Here is a 14,033-nt window from a genome sequence, read left to right on the forward strand (position 1 = left end):
AGCCAAAATACACAGAAATAAAATAACAAATGCATTTGCTGTTGTTCAATCACTGAGTCATGTCTGACTCTGCGACTGCATGGACTGCAACACACCAGGCTCCTCTGTCCTCCACTATTTCCGAGTTTGCTCAAATTAATGTCCATTGAGTCAGTGATGCTATCTAACCATCTAATCGAATGCACTGTGAGATTAATTTTAGAAGAGTTGCTTTAACATATTAAAAGTCTCCAGTTATCTAAATATCCACCCTCAAATATTAAGGTAGAAGCATCTTCTTGGCCTCCGAGCCTTGGGAGAACTGTGACGAAGTGAGAGAGGTTTTGAAGTAATAAAAACTAGAGACAGGCACCACACGCAAGCTGCACAAAGGTGGGGACTTTTGTCCACTGATGTAAACTGGACACAATGTGTGTCTAGAACGCAGCCTACTATACGATAGATACTCAGTAATTTACTGTGATTTTTTAAAAAACTGCACGACAAAGTACTGGTAACATCCAAATTAAAAGAGCCAGCCTAGATACTGCCGGATGCTCCCAAACAGCTGCAGGGACATAAGGCTTTAGTTAATAGCTTTAAAAAATTTTCCACTCCACAAAGAGTTAAACCCTAAGCCATTCTTGTGGAGGGACCTGAGCGCCTTCTTGGGGACCCTCACCTGATTAAGTATCTGAGTATTCCCACATTGAGGGGGACGTGACAGCCCTCACCCGGCTCTTTCAGAGTCGATGGGAGATATGTAAGCATACACAGCCTGGGAGGAGTTCCTGCTAGAAGGAAAACTCGGGAGACATCTTGCCCATTCCCCACCCTGGGTGAAGCAAAATACTTGCCCAAAGCTAAGCCACCGAGGAGGGGGATGGAAGTGGTGCTTTGTCAGGGGCCTGGAGGGACAGCAGGTGGGTGAGGCGGACAGCCACTCCCTGCTCCCAGAGCAGCGCCCCTTTCAAGTCACAGCACCCGGGGCTCCTCCTTTGGTTCTGGGCTCAGCACTCGGCTTCTAGAGCATTTAAAGGGGTAATGCTGAAAGCGACTTCGCGCCTCCGCCTCTTCCTTCCACACACGTGCCTCCTAAGCCTTTTGGGGTTTTCTAAGCTGGGAATCCATAAGCCACAAGTGTGAACATCTCACTGAGGGAGGCTGATCACACCTTCAGCTTTACCACCCTTTCCTGAACAGCACGGACACAGGCAGATAAAAAGTATCAGGACAAGTACTCCCATGGAGGACTTTATGAAACTGCCTGTTTCAGCCATTTTTAATCTTAAAAAAAAAATAAACCCAGCAATTTCACAGCAACCTAATACAATTGTTACAACTTGTTTCATTCTTTGCGGATTCATAAAAATAAGTCTCCAGACTAGAGTGAAATGTCCACAAGTATACAAAAGAAGATGACACTCCACGTGGGCAATTATTTCACTCTTACCAAAGGTAAGTTCTGTCTATGCACTTAGCACCAGCGGCTGGCTGCATGTTTACCCCTGAGGTGGTACAGAAGCGACATGAATTCACAAATATTCAATCAATGCCAAGTAGAGACAAGTGGGAGGAGGTGGGCTGGGGGGCTCAGCACTGCACTTCAGCGGTGCAGCGATGTAGCCTGTGAGCGCCCCTCCTACACGCACCTTCATTTTCCCCCTTAACTGGCCCCAATGATGTACAAAATGCAGTCCTTTCACAGCTTTCAGAAAGTTTTTTATTGGTTACAATGATATAAAATGCATCATTTGAATTCCCCCTCGTCATGAAGTGCTTGCTAGCAACAGCATAAAAAACTTTTCCATACATTTGACAAGCTCAAATGATTTATTTCATGCTGGAAGGGGAAAACATAGCAAACACCACTCTTGTCTATAATTATTAACCTCTCTCTCTCTCAAGGCTACATTGGTTAAAATCAAAGGACAACCCCTTTTGTATGTCATTTTGTAAATTTTAATGTTTTCTTTAGAATAGTCTTTTATATCACTCTCCAACAAGAATAAAATTACTAACAGCAAACTTCAATACAAGAACACTCTCCAGATTAACAACTCAAACAAAAATGTAAAATGTAAATCACATATAATACAATTGAAGCGTCCAAAACAATTTAAATAATTTTAAATATTTTATTTTTAAACTGCTACAAATGCTTTATACAATATTTCAACATAAAGTCCCCATAACAGAAATGTAACAAAATGGGAATGATAGTGAAAGGGTTAAAGTGGCACAAATTCACCAAACAAGTATTAAACTACAAATTTTAAGAGGTAGATTACTTTTAAAGTTGAGAACAACAACAAAAAAACATGAATAAAACCTAGCCATTTTCCACCAACTCAATCATTAATCAGGGGGAAGGCAGATAATCCATGGAAAAATGATACCTATACACTCATAAATAGGCCAATTTGTTGGGCTTTTTAAATCTCTATTAGAGACTGAAGTGTAAAACCTGACATGTAAATTCATTTACACTTATGTGAAGACATACATCTGCACAAGCCTGCAATGTATCCTGGGCACTGACATACAGCTACCATTTCCAATAATATAACAGTTACAAATTAGTGCCAGATATAATCTGAGAGGATCATGTCCATTTGGATATATAAACATGACACTGGAAGAGGCATAGAAAAGAGTCCATATCCAATCTGGTTTCCTCTCCATTATGCTGGCAATCGGCTTGTGATTAAAAAACAACAAACATACATGAAAACAGGCTAAGAAAGAAGCTCAATGCCTCTGTCTACAACTGACTTAAAGGAAAGGCATCAAGAGCTGGTGTGTGTGACCAAAACATTATAAAACGAGTGCATCCAATCTGCCACCCCTGAAACCTACACTCAGGACTACTGATGAAACAGAGAACTTGCTTTGCAAGGTCAGGTTCAAATCGTTCCTTTCTCTGCTATGTGCCAAAAACTAGGGCCACACTCAGGTCTGAGTTACCAGTCCCGGGGACCAGGAGCTGGGTCAGCCAGCCCGTCTCACAGCGCCCTCCACTGTGCATCTCAATCATCTGCGAGCCCAGCCTGCGGGTTGGGTGCCAGCGAAGGAGTGTGTGCCTGATTCTACCCATGGTAACAAGAAGCCCGCTGGCAATCAGCTGTGTGTTAGAATTTTTGAGTCAGCTTCAACTGGTCTCAGAAGCTTGGTAGATTTCGTATCCTTTGCCGTAGTGCTTATCCTACGTTGAGCATGCAAGATATTTAGTCAATTATTAAGGTTTGTTCTGTTTGGGGGGACTTTTCTACAGGAAGTTCCTAGAAAATAAGAAAACTGAAGATAAATGACATGACACAACCTTCTATGAACTGACCAAGTATAAGAAAAGGTAGGGAGACCATGGGACAAATGTGAAGACAGCAACAGGAACAGCAACAGGTCAGACACCAGACTAGGAAGATGTGCAGGGATGTGCTGGGAGGGGCACAGACGATCTCCTTGGAGTGGTGTGGCAGAGATGGGATGTGAGAAATCAGCACCGTTTTCCTCTTTTAATCACTTTCGTGGTAAATGGAAAAACTTGGTCTAGAATTTTATTTTACTTCTCCATCACTTATTTACATGTCCTTAACTGGCTGCAATGGGAGCACAGTATTTAAAAAAAAAAAAAAAAAAAAAGTTGCTCTAAAAGCAGTACTGAAGAACATAAAAATGCCTTGGGACTCACAAAGACTAAAGATGGCTAAGAAGGGAGCAGAAAATATACCTCTTTCCTTGTCTTTTTCGTCTTACAGCCCAGGGAAATGAGCCCTCAGCTACAGCTCTAAATGCAGTTCCACTGACAAGCCACCAGTGGGTTGTCCCGACCAGTGAAGGTGAGCCCAATAAAGGGTGTGCTGGATTAAGAGCTGTAACAGGAGAATCTAGAGAGGAGTATGCCTCTGCAGCTTTGTCCTAAGAAAAGGATTTGGAGCACATGCCTCTTTCACACCCTGAATGGCACAATGGCTTGTGCTCCAGGAAATGACCAAACGGCAAATTCTGCTGAGCCCTCAGTGTGGGATGGAAAACTGACGTTGTTCTCACGGCTGACTGCAAGTGTATACTTGAAAATCTGTGGAATTCTAAACCGGTATTTGAATGTAAAATGCCTGTGCATTGAGGACCAGCCCTTAATCACAGTTATGATGAAACACACACAGGAAAAGGGTGTGCTGCCAGTTCCGGGGTAAGTCCTTGAATGCGCAATGGGGAGAGTACAGCAAAACACTGAAAACAGAATGAAAGCGGGTATTTCCAAACTTGCACTACAAAATCCCCCCTAAATAAAATTTCAAAGTAGAAATACACTGAAAAGGAAAGACGTCTAGTAAACTCCCTGCCAATGTAGGCTAACAAACATGAACGAAGGACAGGCCTCTGCTAGGGGCCCGGGGCTGACACAGATGGACCACTACATCCTCCAGGCCTGCGCCGAGCACCCCGGCGTTACACCAACTTCACTACAAGGTACCGAAACGACCACAGCTCTCTGAAGCAACGCCCACTCTTCTGCCCAGATAATCAAAATATGATGTCCCACTGAACGTTCATTTTGTAATTCCCCCAAACACTTTACGATCGCTTGTAAGTGGCCCCTGTGAAAGGCGCGTCCTTCAGGCGCGTCCGCAGCACAGCTCGTGTGTCTCACACAAAGCTGTGGCCACTTCCACGGAAGCCTGCAGCCACCATACACAGCCAGAACAATTTACCCACCTCTTATCTGATTCTTGTTTCCTCTTAGGTCAAATTTCATGCCAGCAATGTTAACTCACAAACAAAGCAAAATAATTAAAACTAACTGCAGCAAAAAAACAGAGACACAATTTTATTAGGCACTTCGGTTCCTCTGCAGTCTTTAAGGGTCCTTTCAAAACCACTGGATGAACCTCACTCAGGTTTCCTTTCTACAATATTAATTTTTCCATATCAATTTTACTTTTGAACTGTATAAATGTGATCCAATACAAAATAAGTGACTCTTTCAGATACTATTGGAGATAAAGAGGAATACAGAGTACATTCTAAGCATCAACCACTTGGGAAACGTTTTTTGGCACAGTCTGTGAAAATGACAGCATGTTTTGGGTTCTTTAACCTTGGAAAGCACAGCTCAAGAATATCCTGTTGTTGTTGAACTTCCAGAACACAGACCAAATACAAGGAGGTACATAGTGAGGCTGCTACTGGCAGGCAGTCTGGACAGCTGATCAACAGGTGTTTACTGTCGCCAGGACTAAGCTCCAAGATGCTGTATACGCACATGCCAGGGTCAGACACCAGATGCTGAGTGAGAGCTACATAACTTTTATGAAGAAGCTTAACAAAAAAAATCTGATCCTTTATTCCTACAGTCCATCATTCCAGTCTGCCCTCGGCTAATGATCCTTCTCTCCACCTTCAGCCATGACTTACGGCACCAGCACCAAGAACTCTGCCTCATCGACTGTGTGGTGGTAACAGCGTCTCCGAGCCCCCGCGACCTCTCCAGACAGCAGTCATCCTCCGCCCCCCTGCCCCCCGCCCCCCGCCGTTAACTCTGCTTCTGTTCGCTTAAAATACCAAAGGATTCTGAGACACAAAGTTACAGCCAACAGCCTAGACTCACACAGCTCACTCTGAAAGGACGGGATTTCTCAACACTTCACAGAAATTCTAGCTGATGATGAATAACTGCACCAGAGATGGACCTGCAGGCTTATGCAGGAAGCAGCAGGAATACCAAAAGTATACTCCACTCACAGGCGAAGTAACGTAGAGAGTTTAAGAAGTCAACGCAACAAACCTAACTCCTGCCCTAGAACACAGAATAAACAGAGAAATCACCTTGGATCTAAGATGAGCTCTGACATCACACTGGGGAAACAAAGGCACTGACAAGTGGGGTGACTTGTCCTGGGTCCCCACCCACACCTGGAAGAACCACAGGGTCTGGCCTCAGCATGCACTCTCTCCTCATCCCTCCCTGGCCGTGGGAATCTGGCTGTTTAACACCCTATGCTTGGAGACATGAGCCAGTGGGGGGTGGGGGGGACAGGAGAAGACACGGACATGCAGCATTTTAAAAGGAATAGGGTACCGTGCTTTGATTTATTTTGACTAAGAGGCAAATTTTTAAAATTAAAATACAATAAAAGAAAGCATGAGTAATAAAAAGTAGTCTCAGTTGCTACAACCACTCTTTAAGTCACAGAAATATTAAATCAGGTTGTAATATGGTTTTAATGAACTCCGCAATACATCAGAACATAAGAAGACATCTATGATGGTAAAGTTAATACAAGTAACATTGGGATACCACCCAAGATATAAAGAAGTTTGAGAGAATTTCACCGTTTCATAGTAGGGTACTTTGGGGAGCTTTTCATGGCTTCAAATCCAGTTCATAACTGGCCCTATTAAAGAAATGGTACCACTTTGTGAGTCTTACATGTGAAATAAAAGCTATGCGTCCATCTTTGCAGCAGCCAAAGCACTGACCCTCCTCCACATCTGCCTACACCTTAAGCAACAGCTATTTCCTTTATATGCTTATGTCAAAATCGTGCAGGAAAAAGGAAAAGGAGCCACTGGGCAAGTGTTTTCTTCCAACTGTCTTTCCCCCCTTGCTCTTGAGCTCTGAACTCCTCTGACCCTGGAGCTCTGCTTACCTGAGGTCCTTCAGCTCCTGCTTGCCACTCCCGTCCTCCTTCCTGTTCTCACTCGGGTCGGCAGAAGCTGCCAGCTGCAGGCTTCGGGTGATCGGCCCCCCACTCCGTTCTCTGGATTTTACACTGAACCTATCTGTCCGTTTCTTACTGGCCAAGGCCGACTTGCTCTGTAAGACGGCTCTGCTCTTCTGCGCCCGCACGTGCAGGCTCCTCGACGTCTTGCCTGAGAGGGGAGCTGCATGGTTCTTGGCTGCAGCTTTGGGCTTCTTGGTCTCGCTGTGAGTCATTTTGGCCATGCGTATGGGGCTCGAGTTCCTTAAAGAGGAGCTTGGTTTTTTGGACTTGACCGAAGTGGCGAATTTAACGTTCTGCTTGGACCTGAAGGACGAGGGGGGTGGCGGGACCTGCGAGGGGCCTGAGCTGCGAGCTCTGGTCTTGCCCAGAGGTGCCTGCATGCTCTGCATTTTGATCTCGGCGTCTGCTGTCCGTCTGCGGTGGCTGCTGCTGTTGTTTCTGTCACTCCCGGCAGGTGATGGGTGCCCCCCTTTCTTGGAAGAGTGGGAAAGTTTTTTTTTGGAAGGAGAAAGAGGTTTTTTGGGACAGCTGAAAGCAGCGTGCTTGTTCAGGCTCCCGATGTACGTGAACTCTCTGTGGCAGTATGGGCAGACGTGCGAGGACGACTCGGGAGTGGTTTTTAGGTCAGCCTTCTGCTTTGCGGACTTGTTTTTCTGTAGGATTGCTTTCTGGACGAGCTGGTTTTTTTTCTTCAACGCATTTAACTTGAGCTTATTCGAGGACATTTTGCTGAGCTCCACACTAAAGTTCAGTCTTTTGGGCTGGCCCATTCGTCTGAAGGAGTTTTTCCCAGAGTTGTCCAGAACCACTACGCCATTTTTGGGTTGCACAGTCTGCTTCAGCGGGACCGGGTTTTTCTTGGGGGTATACCTCTTCTTGTCACTCGCAGAGGCACATGCCAGGATGTGTTTGTGCAGTTCAGGCATGTTGTCCACGCCTTTCCCGCACTTGGTGCAGCGGATGGCGGTGGTAAACGTCTGTGGGATGTTGTGCGTAGTGAAGTTTGTGGCCGTCACACCAATGCCCAGGGGGCTGCGGTGATGGTACTGAAATGGGGGTGGTTTAAAGCTTGGGTAATGTTGGTTGAGACCCAATCGAACATCTGGATCCTTTGTCTTTATTCCGGAAGCCATTATTTTGATGGTCGTGTAAAGCTCTTCGGAAGAATCGTTTAACTCCTCCTCTTCTTTAGATGCTTCTAGAGGGTCTTCCGGCAAACTCTGCATGTGCTCGACATGGGCCTTGCTGGGATCCGTAAAGTTCTGAGGCCTCAGGGTGCCGCTTTCAAACTCATGGTGCGTGCACACCTTATCCGGGTGGAGATCTCGCTGGTGCTGCTGCAGATTGCACAAGAATGCAAACTCTTTTTTACACACTGAACACACAAAGATATTCCCAACGCCGTGAAGCATAAAGCGATGTTCTGACAAATCAGTTTTCACCTTGAAGAGCTGCACACAAAATTCACATTTGAAGGGCCATTCCTCAGCGTGAATGGATAAATGTTTGGTTAGATCCTTAATGGAAAGAAAAGGTGATTCACAGACGTTGCAGATAAAGTTTCTGTTGAATGTCTCCTGGACGATCTCCTGCTCAGTGGTGGATGGGGCTTCCTCCCTGGCTTTCAGGTCTTCACTCTCTAGTTCCTCCTGCTTAAAAGATATCATGGGGAGAGAGGTTTCCAGATTATCCCCAGAGGAAACCACAGATGACACTGCTGAGAGAGGAGGTGGCGAAGGGGAAGAGGAGGAGGAGGAAGATGAGAAAGAAGAGGAGGAAGAGGAGGAGGAAGATGAGGAGAGTGTTGGAGGCCCCGGTGAAGCAGCGGACATAACGGGCTCCACGGAAGGAATGGGGGACGGCGAGGGAGACACTGTCGGGGAGAGAATTGGAAGTGGGGACTGTGCGGTGGCGTTCGAGAGTGGAGAGGGACATGGGTGAGGGGACACCCCGGAAGAGGGGGCTGGAAGAGGGACAGTAGGGAGCAGTGGAGGGGGCGGGGTGGCCACAGTTAACACGGGAGGGCAGGGTGGAGGGGAGGAGGGGGTGGTGGGGGTCAGGAGAGGCGGCAGCTGCCCGCAAGAGAGGGAAGATGGTTGCAGGGCAGGTGACGACGAGGAAATGTCAGGAAGAGACTCGACAACAGCGGCAGACGAGCTGGAGTTGAGACCACGGTCAGGGTCTGGATCTAGAGGTTTACAGGGACTGGCGCTTCCAGACGCATCTGGAGCGTTTTCTACAGGGAGGTCGACGCCGTTGTATTCGTTGAGAAGGACCTTCTGCAGCATGCAGGTGGTGGGCTTCCTTTTCTTTACAGCACTGCAGGATGGCTGCAGAACATGGTTTTCTTTGAATTCCTTGCCTTCAGAGTCACCACAGGGCTTTTTATGCACGCTGAGATCTAACACAGCTTCCCACTGGACCGGAGCCTTGCCTGGCCCCTCAGCCTTCTGTTTCACACCACTGGACAAATCCAGTGGCTGCTGGTTGCACACATTGCTGAAAGTAGAGCTAGCTGCCCACTCTTTAGACACCTTATATTCATCAAAGCCTGGCGGGCTCCCAGTTTCTCTTTCATCTCTCCCAGACAAACTCCATGCTGGTGAGTTGCTGTGACTCTCTAATTTGGGTTTTTTGGAGCTTAGAACTGCCTCAGTCCACACGGCTTTCCCATCTCCTGGTTTTCCAAAGTCTCGCAGAGCGGGGCTGTGCTGGGGAGAGCTGGGGGGAGAGCTGGTTCGCCTCTTAAACCTGCTTGAGGTCACGGGTAGCATCGACGCAGGAGCGGACACGCAGACGGGCCCTAATTTGGGTATCTCAGCGGCTGAAATCCCTGCAGGAGGAGGTAATTTATCCTGGGTCTGAAGAAGCTGTTTGAGCTTTGATGACAAATACACGCTTTTCTCTTTGTGGAAAGACACCGCCTCTGTGGTTGATATGCTGAGAGGCAGACTCAAGGAACAGGAAGGTGTGGCAGGATCAGACTCAGTCTCGGCTTTAATTTTGGGTAACACAGGCGGACTAGCAGTCCTCCGTTTCTTGGATTCACTGTTTGTGCTGCTGGAAGGCTCTTTAGGGAGATCGTCAGTTATAGGGACCTGCGTGGTCTTTATGTTTTGAGTTATTTCCACTGTGACTGGAGTGAGCAGACAGTTTATTCCGTACAAGTCTGCCGAATTGGATTCCATCTCAATAACGTCACAGTTACTGGTGCTGCTGCTGGTCTGAATTTTACCATCAATGTAGTAATTTAAATTCTCAGAGATATTGCTGGAAATATCCATGATGTACACGTCGTCCGCCTCCCCTTCCTCCTCTGGCTCTGTGCTGGGGACGTAGACACTCGGGGTGGGAGGGGCCTGCTCTGCTGGGGGCTGTGGCTCTTCCAGGAGGCCCCCTTTCCGCCGCACCCCCTTGGGAATCAGGTGCCGCTCGTGAACTCTGCGCTGATGTCGTCTCATATTCGTGTGAGTGCCGAAAACCTTCTTACAGTACTTGCACGGGTGAAGCTCTTTCGCTTCGCCGTTCTCTTCTACAACGGAAGGAGTCACTGAGTCCTGGGACGCCTTCTCTGAGCTCAAGGTCAGACCGTCCTGCCCAAGACCGGGGGGCTGTGCGTCGTCCTGGGGAGGAGCACCGTCGCTGGGCGCCTTGCTGCCGGCTGGATCCTCGAGCTTTCGCTTCAGCCCGGCCTCATGGCGCCGCTCGTGGCGCCGCCGGTTGATCTGTGTGCCGAAGGCCTTCCCGCAGTATTTGCACTTGAAGGCGTGGTTGACCGTGGACATGTGGATGTGCATGTGCCGCTCCAGCCCCTGCTTGGTCGTGAACTTCCTCTCGCAGTGCTGACATGGGAACAGAAATGTTTCAAACACATCCCCGTTGGTCTCCTCTCTGGCTCTGGGAGTTTTCATGACAGGGGATGCCTCCACAGAGTCTGCGCGAGTTTCCTTTGAAACAGTTTTTGGTTCTTCTAACAAATCCTCGGGCTTCTCGTCACACCGGATCTCCAGCTCTCTCAGGGAACTTTCATTTGGCACATCAGCTGCTTCGTCCCCCTCTTCTTCCAGCTCCTCCTCTTCCTCCTCCTCCTCCTCCTCCACCACCTCGTTCGCCTCACAGAGCGCTGCTTCCAGCTCCGCATCTGGTCCTGTCTGGGGCTCGTGGGCAGGGGGAGGGAGGGCGAGCTCCGGAGGCACATCCTGGCTGACCGCCTCCTCAGGGAAGGCTGGTTGCTCAGCGGTGGAAGCGGAAGGATTCTCGTCTTCGTCTTTGGGGCCTGGAAAGCACAGGGAGGCAGAAGTAAGGTCAAACACGAGCCACTGGTGATCAGTTTTCATTATCCATGTTACTTCCTTTATCATCTAAAATGCATAAGGGAGATTGTAGCAACAGACCACTCTACATTCTCATTTAAGAAGTTATACAGGATATAAATCCATTTCATTCATTCAACAAACGACTGCAGTGCACCAGGAAGCTCAGTGGGCAGTGAGGGAGGCTTCAATCTGAGCAATAAATGCCCACAGCAACTCAGGCTCTTCTGTGTTTCCTCACACAGATATAAACATACTTTTGTTTACAGAAACTGTACTGCTTAAAACTGTGTTGGGAATAGCTGATACTGAAATTTGTCTAGTCATGAGTTCTAATTTTTCATGATTCCAAACTGAAACAAGAAAATTGCTCAACATACTACCAGGTAATATTCTTAGTGGTCTGCCTTGAATGTAATTGATTCGTTCCCTTCTTCTTCACCAAAACTATATATCGAGAGCTAACATTTTCCAAAATTATGTGATCTGCATTTTTCATGTAAAAGGAACTTTGAAGACCATCTCTTCTGAGCCTTATTAAATTAGCGAGGACTAGAGATCTCTTCAAGAAAACTGGAAATAGCAAGGGAACATTTCATGCAAGGATAGGCATGATAAACTGTAAGGACCTAAAAGAAGGAGAAGAAACTGAGAAGAGGTGGCAAGAATGCACAGAAGAACTGTACAGAATAGGTCCTGATGACCCAGAATAATCGGAATGATGTGCTCACTCAGCTTGAACCAGACATCCTAGAGTGTGAAGTCCAGGTGGGCCTTAGGAACCATTACTATGAATGAAGTAAGTAGAAGTGATGGAATTCCAGATGAGCTATTTGAAATCCTAAAAGATGATGCTGTTAAAAGTGCTGCACTCAATATGCCAACAAATTTGGAAAACTCAGCAATGCCCACAGGACTGAAAAAGGTCAGTTTTTATTTCAATCCCAAAGAAGGACAATGCCAAAGAATGTTCAAACTACCGTACAAATGTGCTCATTTCACATGCTAGCAAGGTAATTCTCAAAATTCTTCAAGCTAGGCTTTAGCAGCACATGAACGGAGGACTTCAGATGTACAAGCTGGGTTTAGAAAAGGCAGAGGAACCAGAGATCAAATTGTCAACATCTGCAATATCATAGAGAAAGCAAGGGAATTCTAGAAAAACATGTACTTCTGCTTCACTGACTACTTGAAAGACTTCTGTGTGGATCACAACAAATTGTGGAAAATACTTGAAGAGATAGGAATACCAAACCACCTTATCTGTCTCCTAAGAAACCTGTATGCAGGTCAACATGCAACAGTTAAAACTGGACATGGAACAATGGATTGGTTCAAAACTGGGAAAGGAGTATCTTTAGGCTGTATAGGGCTTCCCTTGTGACTCAGCTGGTAAAGAATCCACCTGTAATGTAGGAGACCTGGAGTCGATCCCTGGGTTGGGAAGATCCCCTGGAGAAGAGAAAGGCTACCCACTCCAATATTCTGGCCTGGAGAATTTCAAGGTCTGTTTCGTCCACAGGGTCACAAAGAGTCAGACACGAGTGAGCGACTTTCACTTCACTTCACTTCAAGGCTGTATATTGTTACCCTGCTCATTTAACTTCTATGCAGAGTACATCATGTGAAATGCTGGGCCAAACTGACTTACAAGCTGGAATCAAGACTGCTGGTAGAAATATCAATAAGTTCAGATATGCAGATGATACCCTAATGGCAGAAAGAAAAGAGAAACGACAGAGCCTCTTAAAAAGGGTGAAAGAGGAGAGTGAAAAAGCCGGCTTAAAACTCAAACATTCAAAAAACAAAGATCAGGGCATCCAGTCCCATCACTTCATGGCAAATAGATGGGGAAACAGTGGAAACAGTAACAGACTTTATTTTCTTGGGCTCCAAAATCACTGTGGATGGTGACAGCAGACACAAAATTAAAAGATGCTTGCTCCTTCAAAGAAAAGCTATGATGAACCTAGACAGCACATTACAAAGCAAAGACATCACTTTGCTGACACAGATCCATAGAGTCAAAGCTATGGTTTTTCTAGCAGTCATATATGGATTTGAGAGTTGGGTTATACAGAAGACTGAGCACTGAAGAATTGATGCTTTTGAAGTGTGGTGCTGGAGAAGACTCTTGAGAGTCCCTTGGACCACAGGCAGATCAAACCAGTTGATCCTAAAGGATATCAAGTCTGAATACTCACTGGAAGGACTAGTCACTGAAGCTCCAATACTCTGGCCACCTGATTCGAGGAGCCCACTCACTGAAAAAGACCCTGATGCTAGGGAAAGATTGAGGGCAGGAGAAGGAGATGACAGAGGATGAGATGGTTAGATGGCATCACCGACTCAATAGACATGAGTTTGAGCAAACTCTGGAAGATAGTGAAAAGATAGGGAAGCCTGGCGTGCTGCAGTCCATGGGGTTACAAAGGGTCAGATAGGACTTAGCAACTGAACAATAACAACAGGTGGGCCTCAGAGAATGAAAAAGAAATCTAAAGTCACTTCTAAGTCCCAATGCCCAAGAGGAGCCCAGTCTAGCCCAACCTGAGATTAATGGTACAAGGTGGTCAGGGAAGGACTCACCAGCAAGATAGGTGAGTAGAGATCTAAAGAAAATCAGTCACACAGCATTTGGTGGAAGGAAGTCCTCTGGATAGAGGAAATGGCAAATGTGCAAGCTGTGAGTCAGTAACATGTCAGATGTGTTCAAGAATTGGCCAGGAAGTTGGAGGTGGGTGGGCGCAGGGAGAGGAGGAGGAGAGCAGGAGATAATATCAGCTCATGCAGAGACTTATAGGCTGCTGACCTTTATTCTAAGTGGAAACAAGAAGCCAAAAGAGAAACAGAAGAGCAACTAAAATACAGGAGGCTCACTCTCGGTGCTACGTGAAAGACAGAAAACTGCAGCGGGCCAGGGAGATGAGAGAGGTGGACCACACCCTCCAGGAGGGGAGCCGGGGGAGACTAGAGTGGCCTGAAGATACTGGGAAGTGGCCAGACTCTGGAT

General features: G+C 46.8%; 1 protein-coding gene across 14 annotated transcripts in view; it reads right to left on the reverse strand.

Moving 5' to 3' along the window:
* The window catches only part of PRDM2 (PR/SET domain 2), a 135,667-nt gene that overhangs the window by 33,667 nt on the left and 87,967 nt on the right, over nucleotides 1–14,033 (reverse strand). For 13 of the 14 annotated variants that reach the window (XR_008714979.1, XR_008714978.1, XM_055582643.1 and 10 more), the window contains one exon: nucleotides 6,633–10,983. Coding sequence is in view for 12 of the 14 variants with exons in the window: in XM_055582643.1 (XP_055438618.1) it covers nucleotides 6,633–10,983 (4,351 nt within the window). In the remaining 2 variants the exon portion in view is untranslated. Of the gene's footprint in view, nucleotides 1–1,679; nucleotides 6,378–6,632; nucleotides 10,984–14,033 lie in introns of those variants that run through there. The other variant, XM_055582636.1, reaches the window with a different exon arrangement.

Source organism: Bubalus kerabau, chromosome 5, assembly GCF_029407905.1.
Source record: "Bubalus kerabau isolate K-KA32 ecotype Philippines breed swamp buffalo chromosome 5, PCC_UOA_SB_1v2, whole genome shotgun sequence".
Taxonomy (NCBI): domain Eukaryota; kingdom Metazoa; phylum Chordata; class Mammalia; order Artiodactyla; family Bovidae; genus Bubalus; species Bubalus kerabau.